The following is a 21903-nucleotide window of genomic DNA, read 5'->3' as shown; positions in this document are numbered from 1 at the left end:
TTGTGGTATTTCAGGCCTACTTGAAATCTATCCCAAAAAGAAAATCTTCCATTAAAGTTATTGATAGTATCATTCAGAAAAACCTAAGACACACGCTAGCGTGCTGATAGAAGTGTCATTCTGTGATTAAAGCTATAACTGTCACACAGCGCAAAAAAAAACAGGTCTCACATCTCTATTCAACCAAATCTGCACAGTTTTAGCTGGTCAAGTTATTTGTAGTGACCGTCAAAGCAGACTTTTTGTTCTGGGTTGAAAAAGCATTCCCAAATTTGCCATTCTGAAAATAACTAGTTTGTGGTATTTGAGGCCTACTTGAAATCTATCCCAAAAAGAAAATCTTACATTGAAGGTATTGATAGTGTGATTCAGAAAAACCTAAGACACACGCTAGCGTGCTGATAGAAGTGTCATTCTGTGATTAAACCTATAACTGTCACACAGCGCAAAAAAAAAACAGGTCTCACATCTCTATTCAACCAAATCTGCACAGTTTTAGCTGGTCAAGTTATTTGTAGTGACCGTAAAAGCAGACTTTTTGTTCTGGGTTGAAAAAGCATTCCCAAATTTGCCATTCTCAAAATTGTGGTGAACGGGAACAATGAGGAAAACATCTAATAAGGGACGCGGACGCGGACGTGGACATGGTCGTGGTGGTGTTAGTGGACCCTCTCGTGCTGGGAGAGGACGTGGCCGTTCTGCCACAGCCACACGTCCTAGTGAACCAACTACCTCAGGTCCCAGTAGCCGCCAAAATTTACAGGGATATTTGGTGGGGCCCAATGCCGTTCTAAGGATGGTAAGGCCTGAGCAGGTACAGGCATTAGTCAATTGGGTGGCCGACAGTGCATCCAGCACGTTCACATTATCTCCCACCCAGTCTTCTGCAGAAAGCGCACAGATGGCGCATGAAAACCAAGCCCATCAGTCTGTCACATCACCCCCATGCATATCAGGGAAACTGTCTGAGCCTCAAGTTATGCAGCAGTCTCTTATGCTGTTTGAAGACTCTGCTGCCAGGGTTTTCCAAGGGCATCCACCTAGCCCTTCACCAGGGGTGGAAGAGATAGAATGCACTAACGCACAACCACTTATGTTTCCTGATGATGAGGACATGGGAATACCACCTCAGCACGTCTCTGATGATGACGAAACACAGGTGCCAACTGCTGCGTCTTTCTGCAGTGTGCAGACTGAACAGGAGGTCAGGGGTCAAGACTGGGTGGAAGACGATGCAGGGGACGATGAGGTCCTAGACCCCACATGGAATGAAGGTCGTGCCACTGACTTTCAGAGTTCGGAGGAAGAGGCAGTGGTGAGACCGAGCCAACAGCGTAGTGGGCAGAATCAGAACACCCGCCACCAAGAGACTCCGCCTGCTACTGACCGCCGCCATCTGGGACCGAGCACCCCAAAGGCAGCTTCAAGGAGTTCCCTGGCATGGCACTTCTTCAAACAATGTGCTGACGACAAGACCCGAGTGGTTTGCACGCTGTGCCATCAGAGCCTGAAGCGAGGCATTAACGTTCTGAACCTTAGCACAACCTGCATGACCAGGCACCTGCATGCAAAGCATGAACTGCAGTGGAGTAAACACCTTAAAAACAAGGAAGTCACTCAGGCTCCCCCTGCTACCTCTTCTGCTGCTGCCGCCTCGGCCTCTTCTGCTGCTGCCGCCGCCTCGGCCTCTTCTGCTGCTGCTGCCGCCGCCTCGGCCTCTTCCTCTGCCTCTGGAGGAACGTTGGCACCTGCCGCCCAGCAAACATGGGATGTACCACCAACACCACCACCTGCGTCACCAAGCATCTCAACCATGTCACACGGCAGCGTTCAGCTCTCCATCTCACAAACATTTGAGAGAAAGCGTAAATTCCCACCTAGCCACCCTCGATCCCTGGCCCTGAATGCCAGCATTTCTAAACTACTGGCCTATGAAATGCTGTCATTTAGGCTGGTGGACACACACAGCTTCAAACAGCTCATGTCACTTGCTGTCCCACAGTATGTTGTTCCCAGCCGCCACTACTTCTCTAAGAGAGCCGTGCCTTCCCTGCACAAACAAGTGTCCGATAAAATCAAGTGTGCACTGCGCAACGCCATCTGTGGCAAGGTCCACCTAACCACAGATACGTGGACCAGTAAGCACGGCCAGGGACGCTATATCTCCCTAACTGCACACTGGGTAAATGTAGTGGCGGCTGGGCCCCAGGCGGAGAGCTATTTGGCGCACGTCCTTCCGCCGCCAAGGATCGCAGGGCAACATTCTTTGCCTCCTGTCTCCTCCTCCTCCTACTCAGCTTCCTCCTCCTCTTCTTCCACCTGCTCATGCAGTCAGCCACACACCTTCACCACCAACTTCAGCACAGCCCGGGGTAAACGTCAGCAGGCCATTCTGAAACTCATATGTTTGGGGGACAGGCCCCACACCGCACAGGAGTTGTGGCGGGGTATAGAACAACAGACCGACGAGTGGTTGCTGCCGGTGAGCCTCAAGCCCGGCCTGGTGGTGTGCGATAATGGGCGAAATCTCGTTGCAGCTCTGGGACTAGCCGGTTTGACGCACATCCCTTGCCTGGCGCATGTGCTGAATTTGGTGGTGCAGAAGTTCATTCGCAACTACCCCGACATGTCAGAGCTGCTGCATAAAGTGCGGGCCGTCTGTTCGCGCTTCCGGCGTTCACACCCTGCCGCTGCTCGCCTGTCTGCGCTACAGCGTAACTTCGGCCTTCCCGCTCACCGCCTCATATGCGACGTGCCCACCAGGTGGAACTCCACCTTGCATATGCTGGACAGACTGTGCGAGCAGCAGCAGGCCATAGTGGAGTTTCAGCTGCAGCACGCATGGGTCAGTCGCACTGCGGATCAGACCCACTTCACCACCAATGACTGGGCCTCCATGCGAGACCTGTGTGCCCTGTTGCGCTGTTTTGAGTACTCCACCAACATGGCCAGTGGCGATGACGCCGTTATCAGCGTTACAATACCACTTCTATGTCTCCTTGAGAAAACATTTAGGGCGATGATGGAAGAGGAGGTGGCCCAGGAGGAAGAGGAGCAAGAGGGGTCATTTTTAGCACTTTCAGGCCAGTCTCTTCAAAGTGACTCAGAGGGAGGTTTTTTGCAACACCAGAGGCCAGGTACAAATGTGGCCAGACAGGGCCCACTACTGGAGGACGAGGAGGACGAGGATGAGGAGGAGGTGGAGGAGGATGAGGATGAAGCATGTTCACAGCGGGGTGGCACCCAAAGCAGCTCGGGCCCATCACTGGTGCGTGGCTGGGGGGAAACACAGGACGATGACGATACGCCTCCCACAGAGGACAGCTTGTCCTTACCTCTGGGCAGCCTGGCACACATGAGCGACTACATGCTGCAGTGCCTGCGCAACGACAGCAGAGTTGCCCACATTTTAACGTGTGCAGACTACTGGGTTGCCACCCTGCTGGATCCCCGGTACAAAGACAATGTGCCCACCTTACTTCCTACACTGGAGCGTGATAGGAAGATGCGCGAGTACAAGCGCACGTTGGTAGACGCGCTACTGAGAGCATTCCCAAATGTCACAGGGGAACCAGTGGAAGCCCAAGGCGAAGGCAGAGGAGGAGCAAGAGGTCGCCAACGCAGCTGTGTCACGGCCAGCTCCTCTGAGGGCAGGGTTAGCATGGCAGAGATGTGGAAAAGTTTTGTCACCACGCCACAGCTAACTGCACCACCTCCTGATACGGAACGTATTAGCAGGAGGCAACATTTCACTAACATGGTGGAACAGTACCTGTGCACACCCCTCCACGTACAGACTGATGGTTCGGCCCCATTCAACTTCTGGGTCTCCAAATTGTCCACGTGGCCAGAGCTAGCCTTTTATGCCTTGGGGGTGCTGGCCTGCCCGGCGGCCAGCGTTTTGTCTGAACGTGTATTCAGCACGGCAGGGGGCGTCATTACAGACAAACGCAGCCGCCTGTCTACAGCCAATGTGGACAAGCTGACGTTCATAAAAATGAACCAGGCATGGATCCCACAGGACCTGTCCATCCCTTGTGCAGATTAGATATTAACTACCTCCCCTTAACAATATATTATTCTACTCCAGGGCACTTCCTCATTCAATACTATTTTTAATTTCATTTTACCATTATATTGTGGGGCAACCCAAAGTTGAATGAACCTCTCCTCTGTCTGGGTGCCGGGGCCTAAATGTGTGACAGTGGCCTGTTCCAGTGGTGGGTGACGTGAAGCCTGATTCTCTGCTATGACATGAAGACAGATTCTGCGCTGACATAAGGCCAGATTCTCTGTTATGGGACCTCTCTCCTCTGCCTGGGTGCCTGGGCCTAAATGTGTGACAGTGGCCTGTTCCAGTGGTGGCTGACGTGAAGCCTGATTCTCTGCTATGACATGAAGACAGATTCTGCGCTGACATAAGGCCAGATTCTCTGTTACGGGACCGCTCTCCTCTGTCTGGGTGCCGGGGCCTAAATGTGTGACAGTGGCCTGCTCCAGTGGTGGGTGACGTGAAGCCTGATTCTCTGCTATGACATGAATACAGATTCTGCGCTGACATAAGGCCAGATTCTCTGTTACGGGACCTCTCTCCTCTGTCTGGGTGCCTGGGCCTAAATGTGTGACAGTGGCCTGTTCCAGTGGTGGGTGACGTGAAGCCTGATTCTCTGCTATGACATGAATACAGATTCTGCGCTGACATAAGGCCAGATTCTCTGTTACGGGACCTCTCTCCTCTGCCTGGGTGCCTGGGCCTAAATGTGTGACAGTGGCCTGTTCCAGTGGTGGGTGACGTGAAGCCTGATTCTCTGCTATGACATTAAGACAGATTCTGTGCTGACATAAGGCCAGATTCTCTGTTACGGGACCTCTCTCCTCTGCCTGGGTGCCTGGGCCTAAATGTGTGACAGTGGCCTGTTCCAGTGGTGGGTGACGTGATGCCTGATTCTCTGCTATGACATGAAGACAGATTCTGTGCTGACATAAGGCCAGATTCTCTGTTACAGGACCTCTCTCCTCTGTCTGGGTGCCGGGGCCTAAATGTGTGACAGTGGCCTGTTCCAGTGGTGGGTGACGTGAAGCCTGATTCTCTGCTATGACATGAATACAGATTCTGCGCTGACATAAGGCCAGATTCTCTGTTACGGGACCTCTCTCCTCTGTCTGGGTGCCTGGGCCTAAATGTGTGACAGTGGCCTGTTCCAGTGGTGGGTGACGTGAAGCCTGATTCTCTGCTATGACATTAAGACAGATTCTGTGCTGACATAAGGCCAGATTCTCTGTTACGGGACCTCTCTCCTCTGCCTGGGTGCCTGGGCCTAAATGTGTGACAGTGGCCTGTTCCAGTGGTGGGTGACGTGATGCCTGATTCTCTGCTATGACATGAAGACAGATTCTGTGCTGACATAAGGCCAGATTCTCTGTTACAGGACCTCTCTCCTCTGTCTGGGTGCCGGGGCCTAAATGTGTGACAATGGCCTGTTCCAGTGGTGGGTGACGTGAAGCCTGATTCTCTGCTATGACATGAATACAGATTCTGCGCTGACATAAGGCCAGATTCTCTGTTACGAGACCTCTCTCCTCTGCCTGGGTGCCTGGGCCTAAATGTGTGACAGTGGCCTGTTCCAGTGGTGGCTGACGTGAAGCCTGATTCTCTGCTATGACATGAAGACAGATTCTGCGCTGACATAAGGCCAGATTCTCTGTTACGGGACCGCTCTCCTCTGTCTGGGTGCCGGGGCCTAAATGTGTGACAGTGGCCTGTTCCAGTGGTGGGTGATGTGAAGCCTGATTCTCTGCTATGACATGAATACAGATTCTGCGCTGACATAAGGCCAGATTCTCTGTTACGGGACCGCTCTCCTCTGTCTGGGTGCCTGGGCCTAAATGTGTGACAGTGGCCTGTTCCAGTGGTGGGTGACGTGAAGCCTGATTCTCTGCTATGACATGAATACAGATTCTGCGCTGACATAAGGCCAGATTCTCTGTTACGGGACCTCTCTCCTCTGCCTGGGTGCCTGGGCCTAAATGTGTGACAGTGGCCTGTTCCAGTGGTGGGTGACGTGAAGCCTGATTCTCTGCTATGACATGAATACAGATTCTGCGCTGACATAAGGCCAGATTCTCTGTTACGGGACCGCTCTCCTCTGTCTGGGTGCCGGGGCCTAAATGTGTGACAGTGGCCTGTTCCAGTGGTGGGTGACGTGAAGCCTGATTCTCTGCTATGACATGAATACAGATTCTGCGCTGACATAAGGCCAGATTCTCTGTTACGGGACCTCTCTCCTCTGCCTGGGTGCCTGGGCCTAAATGTGTGACAGTGGCCTGTTCCAGTGGTGGGTGACGTGATGCCTGATTCTCTGCTATGACATGAAGACAGATTCTGTGCTGACATAAGGCCAGATTCTCTGTTACAGGACCTCTCTCCTCTGTCTGGGTGCCGGGGCCTAAATGTGTGACAGTGGCCTGTTCCAGTGGTGGGTGACGTGAAGCTTGATTCTCTGCTATGACATGAAGACAGATTCTGCGCTGACATAAGGCCAGATTCTCTGTTACGGGACCGCTCTCCTCTGTCTGGGTGCCGGGGCCTAAATGTGTGACAGTGGCCTGTTCCAGTGGTGGGTGACGTGAAGCCTGATTCTCTGCTATGACATGAAGACTGATTCTGCGCTGACATGAAGCCAGATTCTCTGCTATGGCATGAAGAGACTGATTCTCTTCTGACATGAAGCCAGATTCTTTGCTATGGCATGAAGAGACTGATTCTCTGCTGACGTGAAGCCAGATTCTCTGCTATGGGACCTCTGTCCAATTGATATTGGTTCATTTTTATTTTTTTTATTTTTATTTTAATTCATTTCCCTATCCACATTTGTTTGCAGGGGATTTACCTACATGTTGCTGCCTTTTGCAGCCCTCTAGCTCTTTCCTGGGCTGTTTTACAGCCTTTTTAGTGCCCAAAAGTTCGGGTCCCCATTGACTTCAATGGGGTTCGGGTTCGGGACGAAGTTCGGATCGGGTTCGGATCCCGAACCCGAACATTTCCGGGAAGTTCGGCCGAACTTCTCGAACCCGAACATCCAGGTGTTCGCTCAACTCTAATCAGGATCATTTGAGACAAGTCTTGCTGATCCTCCGGGAGAATAAGTTATACAGTAGGTGTTTGTGATATTGTGCTTTTAGCACGACAGCGTCGCGCTGATACTCGGCGACATGGTGCCGAGATCTCGCACTCACTGAAATAGTGACAGCACATCCCAGCAAGCGCGTCATAGAAGCGACGGGAGATCCGACTTGGATTCCCGCCAATTCTACACGTGTGCGGCGTTTGTTATGAATCCTGAGGGGGAAGTCCCCGCCGGATTTTAAATAAAAATCCGGCATGGGTCCCCCCCTCAGGAGCATACCGGGCCCTTAGGTCTGTTATGGGTTGTAAGGAGAGCCCCCCCTACGCCGAAAAAAACGGCGTAGGGGGTCCCCCTACAATCCATACCAGACCCGTATCCAAAGCACGCTACCCGGCCAGCCAGGAAGGGAGTGGGGACGAGCGAGCGCCCCCCCCCCCCTCCTGAGCCGTACCAGGCTGCATGCCCTCAACATGGGGGGGTTGGGTGCTCTGGGGCAGGGGGCGCACTGCGGCCCCCCCACCTCAGAGCACCCTGTCCCCATGTTGATGAGGACAGGGCCCCTTCCCGACAACCCTGGCCGTTGGTTGTCGGGGTATGCGGGCGGGAGGCTTATCGGAATCTGGGAGCCCCCTTTAATAAGGGGGCCCCCAGATACCGGCCCCCCACCCTAAGTGAATGAGTATGGGGTACATCGTACCCCTACCCATTCACCTGCAAGAAAAGTGGTAAAAACACAAATAAACCACACAGTGTATTAAAATATTTTATTTTTCTGCTCCGGAGGCCGCCCCCTGTCTTCTTTATTAGCTCTTTTACCAGGGGGGGCTCTTCTTCTTCCGCTATCCCGACGGGTCTTCTCCGCTATCCGGGGGGTCTTCTCAACTCTCCGGGGTTCTCCTTCTGTCTTCGCCGCTCTCCGTTGTTGACTCGGCGCACCCCGGTTCTTCGTCTCGCTAAATTTTTATTTAAAATCCGAGATCTCGCGAGACGAAGAACCGGGGTGCGCCGAGTCAACAACGGAGAGCGGCGAAGACAGAAGGAGAACCCCGGAGAGTTGAGAAGACCCCCCGGATAGCGGAGAAGACCCGTCGGGATAGCGGAAGAAGAAGAGCCCCCCCTGGTAAAAGAGCTAATAAAGAAGACAGGGGGCGGCCTCCGGAGCAGAAAAATAAAATATTTTAATACACTGTGTGGTTTATTTGTGTTTTTACCACTTTTCTTGCAGGTGAATGGGTAGGGGTACGATGTACCCCATACTCATTCACTTAGGGTGGGGGGCCGGTATCTGGGGGCCCCCTTATTAAAGGGGGCTCCCAGATTCCGATAAGCCCCCCGCCCGCATACCCCGACAACCAACGGCCAGGGTTGTCGGGAAGGGGCCCTGTCCTCATCAACATGGGGACAGGGTGCTCTGAGGTGGGGGGGCCGCAGTGCGCCCCCTGCCCCAGAGCACCCAACCCCCCCATGTTGAGGGCATGCAGCCTGGTACGGCTCAGGAGGGGGGGGGGGGGGGGGGCGCTCGCTCGTCCCCACTCCCTTCCTGGCTGGCCGGGTAGCGTGCTTTGGATACGGGTCTGGTATGGATTGTAGGGGGACCCCCTACGCCGTTTTTTTCGGCGTAGGGGGGGCTCTCCTTACAACCCATAACAGACCTAAGGGCCCGGTATGCTCCTGAGGGGGGGACCCATGCCGGATTTTTATTTAAAATCCGGCGGGGACTTCCCCCTCAGGATTCATAACAAACGCCGCACACGTGTAGAATTGGCGGGAATCCAAGTCGGATCTCCCGTCGCTTCTATGACGGCTCTGTCTCCATCGCGGCAAGCCAGCTCGGCGCTGGCTCCCGCGATGGGGCTCGTAGGTGCTCAATCTCGCCGAGAAAGAGAGCGAGATTGACACAAAATCAGGTTCACCTACTGTATGCCAAGACAGAAAAATGTGTGTTTGCTGTTCAAGAGATTCCTTTTATGGGTTACCTGCTTTCCGCTTCGGGCTTTCGCATGGATCCCGAAAAAGTCTGTGCAGTCTTGGAATGGGATCTGCCCAAGAATCAGAAAGCGCTTATGAGAATTTTGGGGTTTACCAATTACTACAGAAAATGTATCTTGAATTATTCCACTATTGTCAAACCTCTGACTGACATGACTAAGAAAGGGGTGGATTTCTCTGTCTTGTCGGAAGAGGCGGTACATGCTTTTTCCACTATAAGGAAATGTTTTTCTTCTGCTCCTATTTTGTTGCAGCCTGATGTGTCTCAGCCATTTATTGTTGAGGTGGACGCATCAGAAGTGGGAGTTGGTGCAGTTCTGTCGCAGGGTCCTTCTCCTGGCAAATGGCGCCTCTGTGTTTTTTTTTTTGTTTTTTTTTAAAAACTCTTCTGCCGAGAGAAATTATGATGTGGGCAATAGAGAGTTGCTGACCATTAAGTTGGCCTTTTTAGGAATAGTGTCATTGGTTAGAAGGAGCGATTCTTCCAATTACTGTATTTACCAATCATAAAAATCTTGCCTACCTGGAGTCGGCTAAACGTTTTAACCCAAGGCAGGCCAGATAGTCTTTGTTTTTTACCAGATTTAATTTTATTGTCACTTTTCGCCCTGGGGTCAAGAATGTTAAGGCGGATGCTTGTCACGTAGCTTCCCTGGGGGGGGGGGTGATACTGAGTACCTTGTTCCGATTTTGGCTGAACTGGAGGCGGAGGTGTTGGAAGTTCAGGGAGAGGCGCCTGATTACTGTCCCCCAGGGAGGTTGTTTGTTCCTTCTGACCTTCGCCACAAGGTGTTTAAGGAACATCATGATACTGTCTTTGCTGGACACCCTGGGAGCAGATCCACTGCTGATCTTATTTCTCTGAGATTCTGGTGGCCAGGTTTATGTAAGAGTGTTGAGGGCTATGTGGACTTTTGTTGATAACATTGTGAAATTACACGGCATTCCCTCTGATGTGGTATCTGATAGAGGGACTCAATTTGTGTCCAGATTCTGGAAGGCTTTCTGTACTCGCCTGGGGATTCATTGGTCCTTCTCTTCAGCTTTTTACCCTCAGTCGAACGGACAAACTGAACGCACTAACCAGAATCTGAAGACATATTTGAGGTGTTTTGTCGCTGAGAATCAGGAGGAGTGGTCCTCATTTTTGTCTTTGGCTGAATTTGCTTTGAATAACCGTCGTCAGGAGTCCACTGATAAGTCACTATTTTTTGGTGCATATGAGTTTCACCCTCAGTTTGGTACGTTCTCTGGGAATAGTTCCTCTAGTATACCTGATGGGGAGAGATTTGCTGCTTCCTTGTCATATATCTGGCGGAAAATTCTAATCAATTTAAAAAAGATGGGCGATAGGTATAAACGTATGGCTGACAAGAAACGTGTGTCTGGTCCGGACCTGAATGTGGGTGATTTGGTGTGGTTGTCCACTAAGAACATTAAGTTGAAGGTGCCATCCTGGAAGTTAGGTCCAAGATTTATTGGTCCATACAAAATCTCTGCCATTATTAATCCGGTTTCTTTTTGCCTTGAACTTCCGCAGGCTTGGAAGATCCATAATGTCTTCCATAAATCTTTGTTAAAGAGTTATGTGGAACCTACTGTACCATCTTCCTTGCCACCTCCACCTGTCATGGTTGACGGGAATCTGGAGTTTCAAATTTCCAGAGTTGTTGACTCTCGTGTCCTTCGGGGTTCCCCTCAATACCTCGTTCATTGGAAGGGTTACGGTCTGGAGGGGAGAATATGGGTCCCTGCGACTGATGTGAATGCCAGTCAGATTCTGAAGGCCTCTCAGAGAGCTCACCCTGATAAAGTTGTTCCTGGGTGCCTGGAGGTCACCCGTAGAAGTGGGGGTACTGTCACGGCCGGCCCTGGGAGAGATCTCAGAAGTTCAGATAGACGGAAGACTCATGAATCTATCTGACAGATCTCTCTTGTTTTTATTGTTGCTGATAGGTTTCCACCCCTTCGCAGATGCTGCTCATTATCAGTCAGGCGGCTCTTTATATGTTCCGCCTCTCACTTGTTTCCCTGTGGCTAATAGCTCTTCTGTGAGTTCTCTGCTTGTGTGGTGGTTCTCCTGTTCCAGTTGCTTCTCAAGCTAAGTCATTTTGCCTTTTCTTGGTGTGTCTGTCCTGACTATGCCTTCAGTTTGGAAGGAGCCGGTTGCCTCTTTCCCTGTTCCCTAAGCTTAGGGTTTGGTGGAGTGTTTCAGCAGTCTCAGGTTCCGGTGCATGTGCATTTCTACCTTTGACATTTGCACATGTTGTTAGCAGCTTAGGGAGAGATATTCAGGGATTGCTAGAAGGTGACCTCTTTTCCCTAGGTTTGGGGCCTAGTCTGTTGTTGTTTTGTTGTGGTTCCCTTTGTTCCACGTACTACCAGTGACAGGCAGTCATTTATTAACCAGAAATATGCTTATATGGCATATTTAATGGGTGGGGAAGGGGACGGCCATCAGGTCAGTATCATTTACCATTTTCTACGCCTGGTTTAGGTATAGAAAATGGTCGAAATGTAAGACAGCTAGGAAGCTGTCTTACACTTAGAAGTGGTGGTGGATCCTCCGAAGTTATGAAGTGGGCTTCTCTCAGCTCTTCCTAGGCCAGTGAGGATACGTCCATCAGTCAAGTGGCCTTGGCGTAGCTTAGCCCTATTAAAGTTAATGGGGTTGAGCGTGATATCAAGCACAGTCACTATACAATGTACGGTGCTGTGCTTGGTAAGCACGGAGAAGGCTGCGGCACAAAATTTTTTCTACGGCATTCAGGTGAGGGGTAAATCATGTGATATTTTTATAGAGCTGGTCGTTACGGACGCAGCAATATGCAATATGTCTGTTTTTATTTTTTTTTCAAATTGTTTTACAATTTTATGTGTTTTATTTTGTGAAAGGAGCTTTTTTTTTTACTTGAAACGTTATTTATTTTTATTATGAAAAACACTTTAAATTTACTTTTTGTCCTACTCTGGGACTTCAACTTCTGGGGTCTAATCCCCTCTGCAATGCATTACAATACATCCTTTATTTTAATGCATTGACTGTAAGCTTTTATGCTGACAGCCTGCCTGTGAGACCCGGCCTAAGGGGTCACAGTCCTCCATAGAAGGCAAGCCCTGATGCCTATGGAAGGCATCGGGCTGCCTTCTCTGCCATCAGGTCCCCGTCACTGCAGTTCGTGGATCCGATGGAGATGCGGAGGGAATCCAAACCCTCTGCAAACCCCCTACATTCTGCGGTCAGCTTTGACCGTGGCATACAAGGGGTTAATATGCAGGCATCTGTGTTTTCACCGATGCTTTCGTATGCAGCAGGGCCCTGGCTGTCAGTGCTTGCCGGGTCCCTGCCGCTGATCGGGCGGGCGCAGCTCCTGTACTCGCCCTATCAGCCCGCCGTACATGTACGGCGCTGGTCCAAAAGTCACGTCCACCAGCGCCGTACATGTCCGGCGGAGGTCCTCTGCGGGTTAAGGACCTGACTATGTTTACACCTGGGCAGTCTGTGGGGTATAGAGAGGTGTTAACCAGTTGGGGGAGGGGTGTCCCTACACAGTCTCACTGCCATTGTTAGACTACGCCAGTACACCCCCCAAGTGTTTCACGCCCCTCTGTACCCTTACTGCAGACTGCTAGCCATTCAGTTATGACTTCTAGTAGAAATAGTAAAGAAATGACACAATATAGAGCCATAAAACTAGATGCTCCAGAATCGTTATTACATGGGGAATGCATGTAGCTATTAAAACAGACATGTCATTAGGGGTGACAGGTCCTCTTTAAAGTTAAATTAAATGTATAGTTACATTTTGGTGCCGACTCTGCAAAAGAAATTTCACAATAAGTGCACAATGTGTGAAATAAGCCTAAGGGGACAAGCCCAAAGAACATCATATACAGTATGTATTTTACTTAGTTTAGGAACTGTGAATTGTGGCTTACTACATGCTCAACCGAGTCCAATTCCTGGTCTTGTGTTGATGTAGTTTGATTTCTGTCCGAGGAATTCCACAGTCTGGCACCTGGAAGAGAATAATTGGTATATAGTAATTATAAACTGTTGTATATTGCTGTCATATTACAACAATCTTGATAGAGGTCTTGGGATGTTGTAGGTAATTTATGTATAGGATAGAAAGTTGTCTTTGGAACTGAAATTTGCATTTACTGTACCTTTCCTTCCCTCAATACCATAGCCAACAGCAAACACTTTCCATAGATATCCCTATAACAGTTTAGATAAACTGTATGCCAGATCCAGCAGTGATCTTTGAGACTAACTTCTTGGCCGCTACTTTGGGCCTCAGTGACCAAGCAATTTGTTTTGATTTTTGCATTGTCACATTCCAAGAGCCATTTTTGTGTCATCTGACGGCTCATGTGTAGATCTTATCTCTGATTTCCTGGCCTCATTAACTCTTATTTAAGCCATATTGAGCTATAATGAGTGTTTATGAGGTCTGGAGATCAGAGATAAAAGCTACACATGAGTTGTCAGATAACAGAATTCAAAGAAAAGAGACTGCGATAGCTTGCCAACAACTGATTTTAACTCTTGTATCTTAGAAATGGCAGAACATTTTTAATAAAGATCAATTGAAAAAAAGATTTTAGTCCAAAATGAGTAAAATGCATTTATGAAAAAATTTCCCAAAGGTGTCCATAGAGTTTAATATGATTTTCCTCTTTCTCTCTTAGAATATGACATCATCTGCAATAATTTCACGTACTTACAGTGTTGCAAAGCATGTTTTGCTGCCTGAGGAGCAGTAAGCATGGCAAATGGATGTAGTGAAAGGTTGAAGGGCTGAATCAAGTGTCCCTGTAAAATATTGATGAATAAACGAAAGTCAAAACAATATGAAAAATCAATATTAAAATGTTTTATTTTTTTAAAGTTTTTACATTTCTTAACTCATTTTATTGAAAATCAAATAGACTTGTAGTTACAGTCATAAAGACAGAAGTGATAAAGAACAACACTTCAATTCAACTCTAAACATCACATTACTCAATGATCATCATATACATATCATAAACATATCATATACATATCATAAACAAGTTGGCCGAGGCGGCATAGTGTACAAGCATGGCCACCGCTGCTGGATTGCAGGGTGGTCATGACCTCTGGAAATGAGCAATGTATAATGTGATGAAAAAATGAATCCAGACAGCAAAGGAGGCAATATGGACAATCACAATACATTAGTAAGTGCCTTGTATTAACTTTCTCTACATGATAAATGCCATTTGCGTGAGAAGTGAGATAGCCCCTTTAAACAGAATATGTTCAAAACGTATCATTGAATTAACTAATGGATTTCATTTATTCACAGCTAAGACAATATCCCGTCAGAGGGAAAATATTTACGGGCGGTATGCATACATTTGGTCACAGAGTACCCCCTGTTATAAAACGTAGCCTTTAATAGTTTGCATATAAATAACAAAATCCCACAAAATACACACAAAAGAAAAAAAGAGAAAAGAAAAATGACAATGCATAAGAGGATAAGCATTGGGTATGCTGTTGGAAAGATGTTCCTGATTCTCTCCAAAGTGCTGGAGGAGACACATTTAGGGGTAGTCACATTTGATTTGGGACCTGTCCCTAATTCTGACCCTTCTCTTAGTAGTCCCTGCCTAAAAAATGGAATAGCCGCCCCGATAGGGGCAATCCGTGTTCAGGAACCTCCTATATGCCCTAGATTGACCCTATGGATAGATGACATAGGCAGAGGCATATGGGGTGCCCAATATAGATTTGTTATGGCCTAATCTAGGTACACAAAAATAATAAATGCTCGGTACACATAGTTGTTATAGTAGGTATTAGATAAATGCTAAGTATACAGTAAAAGATTATAAATGAATGCTTACTACACACTGTCGTTTTTCTAGATACAAAAGTAATGATGCTCAGTATATACGTTTATCTTTATGGATATCAAATAACTGCTGAGTACACAATATCATTAATACGATAGAAGATACAACTATCTATCTAGATGCCAAATACACTGTTTGCCGATTTTTGAATACAATGATATAGGCGCCCAAGCTTGTTGCATTTGGCACCACGCTTACAGGCGAGAGTTTGGGACACATCAGACCATCTAAGTAACCTATGGCGGCAGGGTTCGTTTTTGTAAAGAAAAAATGGGACATTGAGACCGTGTCTAGATTTCTGAGAATTGAATCGCATCACTATCCGTGATGATCCTTATCCCCTTCCCCTGATCCCAGATTTGTTCAACCAGATTGTTGGAGTTAAGGTGTTTTCTAAATTAGATCTAAGAGGGGCATATAATCTGGTAAGAATCAGAAAGGGGGAAAAATGGAAGACAGCTTTTAATACTCCTGTGGGTCATTTTGAGAACTTGGTCATGCCTTTTGGTTTGACCAATGCCCCGACAATATTTCAACATTTCATCAATAACATTTTTCATTATTTGGTGTGAAGGTTTGTTGTCGTATACCTGGATGAGAGTCATCAGAATCATTTGAGACAAGTCTTGCTGATCCTCCGGGAGAATAAGTTATATGCCAAGATAGAAAAATGTGTGTTTGCTGTTCAAGAGATTCCTTTTATGGGTTACCTGCTTTCCGCTTCGGGCTTTCGCATGGATCCCGAAAAAGTCAGGGCAGTCTTGGAATGGGATCTGCCCGAGAATCAGAAAGTGCTTATGAGAATTTTGGGGTTTACCAATTACTACAGAAAATGTATCTTGAATTATTCCACTATTGTCAAACCTCTGACTGACATGACTAAGAAAGGGGTGGATTTCTCTGTCTGGTCGGAAGAGGCGTACATGCTTTTTCCACTATAAAGAAATGTTTTTCTTCTGCTCCCATTTTGTTGCAGCCTGATGTGTCTCAGCCATTTATTGTTGAGGTGGACGCATCAGAAGTGGGAGTTGGTGCAGTTCTGTCGCAGGGTCCTTCTCCTGGCAAATGGCGCCCGTGTGCTTTTTTTTTCAAAAACACTTATGATGTGGGCAATAGAGAGTTGCTGGCCATTAAGTTGGCCTTTGAGGAATGGCGTCATTGGTTAGAAGGAGCAATTCATCCCATTACTGTATTTACCGATCATAAAAATCTGGCCTACCTGGAGTCGGCTAAACGTTTGAACCCAAGGCAGGCCAGATGGTCTTTGTTTTTTACCAGATTTAATTTCGCCCTGGGGTCAAGAATGTCATAGCAGATGCCCTGTCACGCAGCTTCCCTGGGGGGGGGGGGGTTGATACTGAGGATCCTGGTCCGATTTTGGCTGATGGGGTGGTTGTATCAGCCCTCTATCCTGAACTGGAGGCGGAGGTGTTGGAAGTTTAGGGAGAGGCGCCTGATTCCTGTCCCCCAGGGAGGTTGTTTGTTCCTTCTGAGCTTCGTCACAAGGTGTTTAAGGAACATCATGATACTGTCCTAGCTGGACACCCTGATAGCAGATGCACTGTTGAACTTATTTCTCTGAGATTCTGGTGGCCGGGTTTACGTAAGAGTGTTGAGGGCTATGTTGCAGCTTGTGAGACCTGTGCTCGTGCCAAGGTGACTCATACTCGGCCCTCAGGATCTCTTCTTCCTTTGTCCATCCCATCCCGTCCTTGGACGCACTTGTCCATGGACTTTATCACCGATTTGCCCAATTCTTCAGGGATGACAGTGATTTTGGTGGTGGTCGACCGCTTCAGTAAGATGGCACACTTTATTCCATTTTCTGGTTTACCCAATGCCAAAACTGTGGCTCGGACATTTGTTCATAACATTGTGAAATTACACGGCATTCCCTCTGATGTCGTGTCTGATAGAGGGACTCAATTTGTGTCCAGATTCTGGAAGGCTTTGTGTACTCGCCTGGGGATTAATTTGTCCTTCTTGTCGGCTTTTCACCCTCAGTCGAATGGACAAACTGAACGCACTAACCAGAATCTGGAGACATATTTGAGGTTGTCGCTGAGAATCAGGAGGAGTGGTCCTCATTTTTGTCTTTGGCTGAATTTTTTTTGAATAACCGTCGTCAGGAGTCCACTGATAAGTCACCATTATTTGGTGCATATGGGTTTCACCCTCAGTTTGGTATGTTCTCTGGGAATAGTTCCTCTTGTATACCTGATAAGAAGAGATTTGCTTCTTCCTTGTCATCTATCTGGCGGAAAATTAAAATCAATTTAAAAAAGATGGGCGATAGGTATAAACGTATGGCAGACAAGAAACGTGTGTCTGGTCCTGACCTGAATGTGGGTGATTTAGTGTGGTTGTCCACTAAGAACATTAAGTTGAAGGTGCCATCCTGGAAGTTAGGTCCAAGATTTATTGGTCCATACAAGATCTCTGACATTATTAATGCGGTTTCTTTTTGCCTTGAACTTCCGCAGGCTTGTAAGATCCATAATGTCTTCCATATACAGGGAGTGCAGAATTATTAGGCAAGTTGTATTTTTGAGGATTAATTTTATTATTGAACAACAACCATGTTCTCAATGAACCCAAAAAACTCATTAATATCAAAGCTGAATATTTTTGGAAGTAGTTTTTAGTTTGTTTTTAGTTTTAGCTATTTTAGGGGGATATCTGTGTGTGCAGGTGACTATTACTGTGCATAATTATTAGGCAACTTAACAAAAAACTAATATATACCCATTTCAATTATTTATTTTTACCAGTGAAACCAATATAACATCTCAACATTCACAAATATACATTTCTGACATTCAAAAACAAATCAGTGACCAATATAGCCACCTTTCTTTGCAAGGACACTCAAAAGCCTGCCATCCATGGATTCTGTCAGTGTTTTGATCTGTTCACCATCAACATTGCGTGCAGCAGCAACCACAGCCTCCCAGACACTGTTCAGAGAGGTGTACTGTTTTCCCTCCTTGTAAATCTCACATTTGATGATGGACCACAGGTTCACAATGGGGTTCAGATCAGGTGAACAAGGAGGCCATGTCATTAGATTTTCTTCTTTTATACCCTTTCTTGCCAGCCACGCTGTGGAGTACTTGGACGCGTGTGATGGAGCATTGTCCTGCATGAAAATCATGTTTTTCTTGAAGGATGCAGACTTCTTCCTGTACCACTGCTTGAAGAAGGTGTCTTCCAGAAACTGGCAGTAGGACTGGGAGTTAAGCTTGACTCCATCCTCAACCCGAAAAGGCCCCACAAGCTCATCTTTGATGATACCAGCCCAAACCAGTACTCCACCTCCACCTTGCTGGCGTCTGAGTCGGACTGGAGCTCTCTGCCCTTTACCAATCCAGCCACGGGCCCATCCATCTGGCCCATCAAGACTCACTCTCATTTCATCAGTCCATAAAACCTTAGAAAAATCAGTCTTGAGATATTTCTTGGCCCAGTCTTGACGTTTCAGCTTGTGTGTCTTGTTCAGTGGTGGTCGTCTTTCAGCCTTTCTTACCTTGGCCATGTCTCTGAGTATTGCACACCTTGTGCTTTTGGGCACTCCAGTGATGTTGCAGCTCTGAAATATGGCCAAACTGGTGGCAAGTGGCATCTTGGCAGCTGCACGCTTGACTTTTCTCAGTTCATGGGCAGTTATTTTGCGCCTTGGTTTTTCCACACGCTTCTTGCGACCCTGTTGACTATTTTGAATGAAACGCTTGATTGTTCGATGATCACGCTTCAGAAGCTTTGCAATTTTAAGAGTGCTGCATCCCTCTGCAAGATATCTCACTATTTTTGACTTTTCTGAGCCTGTCAAGTCCTTCTTTTGACCCATTTTGCCAAAGGAAAGGAAGTTGCCTAATAATTATGCACACCTGATATAGGGTGTTGATGTCATTAGACCACACCCCTTCTCATTACAGAGATGCACATCACCTAATATGCTTAATTGGTAGTAGGCTTTCGAGCCTATACAGCTTGGAGTAAGACAACATGCATAAAGAGGATGATGTGGTCAAAATACTCATTTGCCTAATAATTCTGCACGCAGTGTATCTTTCTTAAAGTTATGTGGAACCTGCTGTACCATCTTCCTTTCCACCTCCACCTGTCATGGTTGACGGCAATTTAAAATTTCCAGAGTTGTTGACTCTTGTGTCCTTTGGGGTTCCCTTCAATACTTCGTTCATTGGAAGGGTTACGGTCCGGAGGAGAGAATGTGGGTCCCGGCGGCTGATGTGAATGCCAGTCGGCTTCTGAAGGCCTTTCACAGAGCCTACCCTGATAAAGTTGGTCCTGGGTGCCTGGAGGTCACCCGTAGAAGGGGTGGTACTGTCAACGTCGGCCCTGGGAGAGATCTTAGAAGTTCAGATAGACGGAAGACTCAGGAGTCTATTTGACAGATCTCTCTTGTTTTCATTGTTGCTGACAGGTTTCCACCCCTTCGCAGATGCTGCTCATTATCAGTCAGGTGGCTCTTTATATGTTCTGCCTCTCACTTGTTTCCCTGCGGCTGATAGTTCTTCTGTGGAGTGCTCTACTTGTGTGGTGGTTCTCCTGTTCCAGTTACATCTCAAGCTAAGCCCTTTTCCCTTTTCTTGGTGTGTCTGTCCTGACTAGGCCTCAGGGAGACACTAGCTCAGGGGTGGCCAACCTTACAAACACAAAGAGCCCAAAAAAAAACATATGACTACCAGTAGCCACAAGCTATACATTTACACACGAGTCACCGTATTTTTCGCCCTAGAAGATGCACCTAGGTTTTAACAAAGAAAAATACGATTTTTTTTTTTTATCTGATCTGAGGTCTGATAAAAATATGTTTTCTTATTTTTCATTAGCAGAGAAAAAAAGAAAAAAAATTTTTTCATCAGACCTCAGATCAGATCCCCAATCCTCATCTGACCTAAAATAATATCCCCAAACCTTGTCAGACCTCCAATCAGATCCCCAAAATAAGACCCCCAATGCTTGGATCAGACAACACAAATCAGACTCCCAGTGCCAGACCTTCAGTGCTCAGATCTCCCCCCTTCTCAGATCTGACCCCCCATGCTCAGACCTGACCTACCCATGCTCAGACCTGACCAACCCATGCTCAAACAAGGTCCTCCATGCTCAGATCCCATGCTCAGATCAGACCCCCATTGCTCAGATCAGACCCCCATTGCTCAGAGCAGGACCCCCCCCCATGCCCAGATCAGGACCACCCCCATGCTTAGATCTATCATTTAAAAAAATCTCTTCCCTCTCCTGATCAGGCGCTGGGCTCCTGCTACTCTGCAGGTCTGACACGCTCTCCACTGTGACCTGATGAGCACAACGTCAGGTCATAGTATTTCTCCATGTACTACGTTCTCACACTGTGTGCATCAGGACGTTGTGGAGAGTGAGCTGGAGCTGCAAAATAGCAACAGTGCCCAATCAGGAAAAGAGATCTGAGCATGGGGTGGAGAGTGAGCCGGCCTGACTGCTTCCCGGCTCCACAGCTAGAGCCACAATTGAAGAAGCAAAGAGCCGCATGCGGCTCAAGAGCCACGGGTTGGCCACCCCTGCACTAGCTCCTTCAGTTTGGAAGGAGCCAGTTGCCTCTTTCCCTGTTCCCTAAGCTGAGGGTTTGGTGCATTGTTTCAGCAGTCTCAGGTTCCTGTGCATGTGCATTTCTACAATTGAGATTTGCACATATTGTTAGCAGCTTAGGGAGAGTATCAGGGATTGCTAGGAGGTGACCTCTTTATTCCCTATGTTTGGGGTCTAGTCTGTTGTTGTTGTTTAGTTGTGGTTCTCTTTGGTTGTCTTTCCTTCCCCGTACTTCCCGTGACACTATGACACAATTAGAAGATGGGGTCCTACCCATTCTATAAAGTGTTGCCAGAATGACATAACTATAATAAGCCAATATTTAAATGAATCAATTTATTATTAGCTGATGGAGATATTACAAGATGTGAGAATGTCACATCAGACCAATCCTTGTCTAACAATGGAGGCATAAGTGTATTCCAATATAAAAAAAAAAAAAAAAGTTATTTTTCTATAACACAGCGAACGGGTTTTGGAGGGAAGATTTTGCTGGACTAGTTTTCAGGCAAATTTGAAGATGTCCTGAGGTATCTACAGTGGAGACCCAAAAAATGACTCCATTTTGAAAATACCCCTCAAGGAATTTTTTGACAGGCATAGTGAATGATTTGACCAAGCATTTCATAGTATTTAGAAACACTTGACCGGGAAAATAAAAAAATTCATTTTTTACAATAAAATTTTTCATTTTTACAAAGGGTAACAGGAGAAAAAGCACTGTTACTTTATGGTTAGATTTTGGCAGGCGCTCTGCATAATTTGCCCTATAGTATTGCTTCCATTCTCAGGAATGAATATGTTAAAGAGGTCCTGTAACCTCTCCTGACATTTCTGTTTTAGTACCTACTATGATTCTCTGACATGCCATTCCTTTATTTTTCCTACTAGAAGTTGCGAATGAATTGCTAACAGTTTGCAAAAAAGGTCTAGATATGTGTTACAGGTTAATAGTGTGTCCCTGCACAGTCTGACACTGGCAGCACTAATGGAAAAGTATCAAGACTGTACAGGGACACATCCCCAACTGGTAACACCCATATGAACATTTATTGCAAACTGATAGTGATTCATTCATAACTTAGCAGGAATAATAAAGGAATCAAGTTCAGGAATATAAAAAAAACTACAATTAGAAAATTAAAGCAGATTGTAAAGAATTTGTCTCAATATCTGGCTTTAACTGGCAGAAAAAAAAAATATAATTGACAAAATCCATTTAAAAAGGTTTTTTCAAGTTAAATAAAAACACTGGCATCAACAGAGAGTGTGCTAAAAAACAAAAACAAAGAAGTCACACTTAAAT

The 21903-nt window shown here is 47.1% G+C and overlaps 1 protein-coding gene across 1 annotated transcript in view; it reads right to left on the bottom strand.

The window, feature by feature from the left end:
• Positions 1 to 13025: 13025 nt before the first annotated feature.
• The window catches only part of C7H2orf80 (chromosome 7 C2orf80 homolog), a 58160-nt gene continuing 49282 nt past the window's right edge, over positions 13026 to 21903 (bottom strand). Inside the window, exons 6-7 of the mRNA XM_040441478.1 lie at positions 13848 to 13935; positions 13026 to 13135 (exon numbers count right to left, since the gene is read on the bottom strand). Of these exons, the coding sequence (XP_040297412.1) occupies positions 13026 to 13135; positions 13848 to 13935 (198 nt within the window). The remainder of the gene's footprint in view (positions 13136 to 13847; positions 13936 to 21903) is intronic.

The sequence above is a fragment of the Bufo bufo genome, chromosome 7, assembly GCF_905171765.1.
Source record: "Bufo bufo chromosome 7, aBufBuf1.1, whole genome shotgun sequence".
In the NCBI taxonomy this organism is placed as follows: Eukaryota; Metazoa; Chordata; class Amphibia; order Anura; family Bufonidae; genus Bufo; species Bufo bufo.
This window is presented reverse-complemented; position numbering and strand designations above follow the sequence as displayed.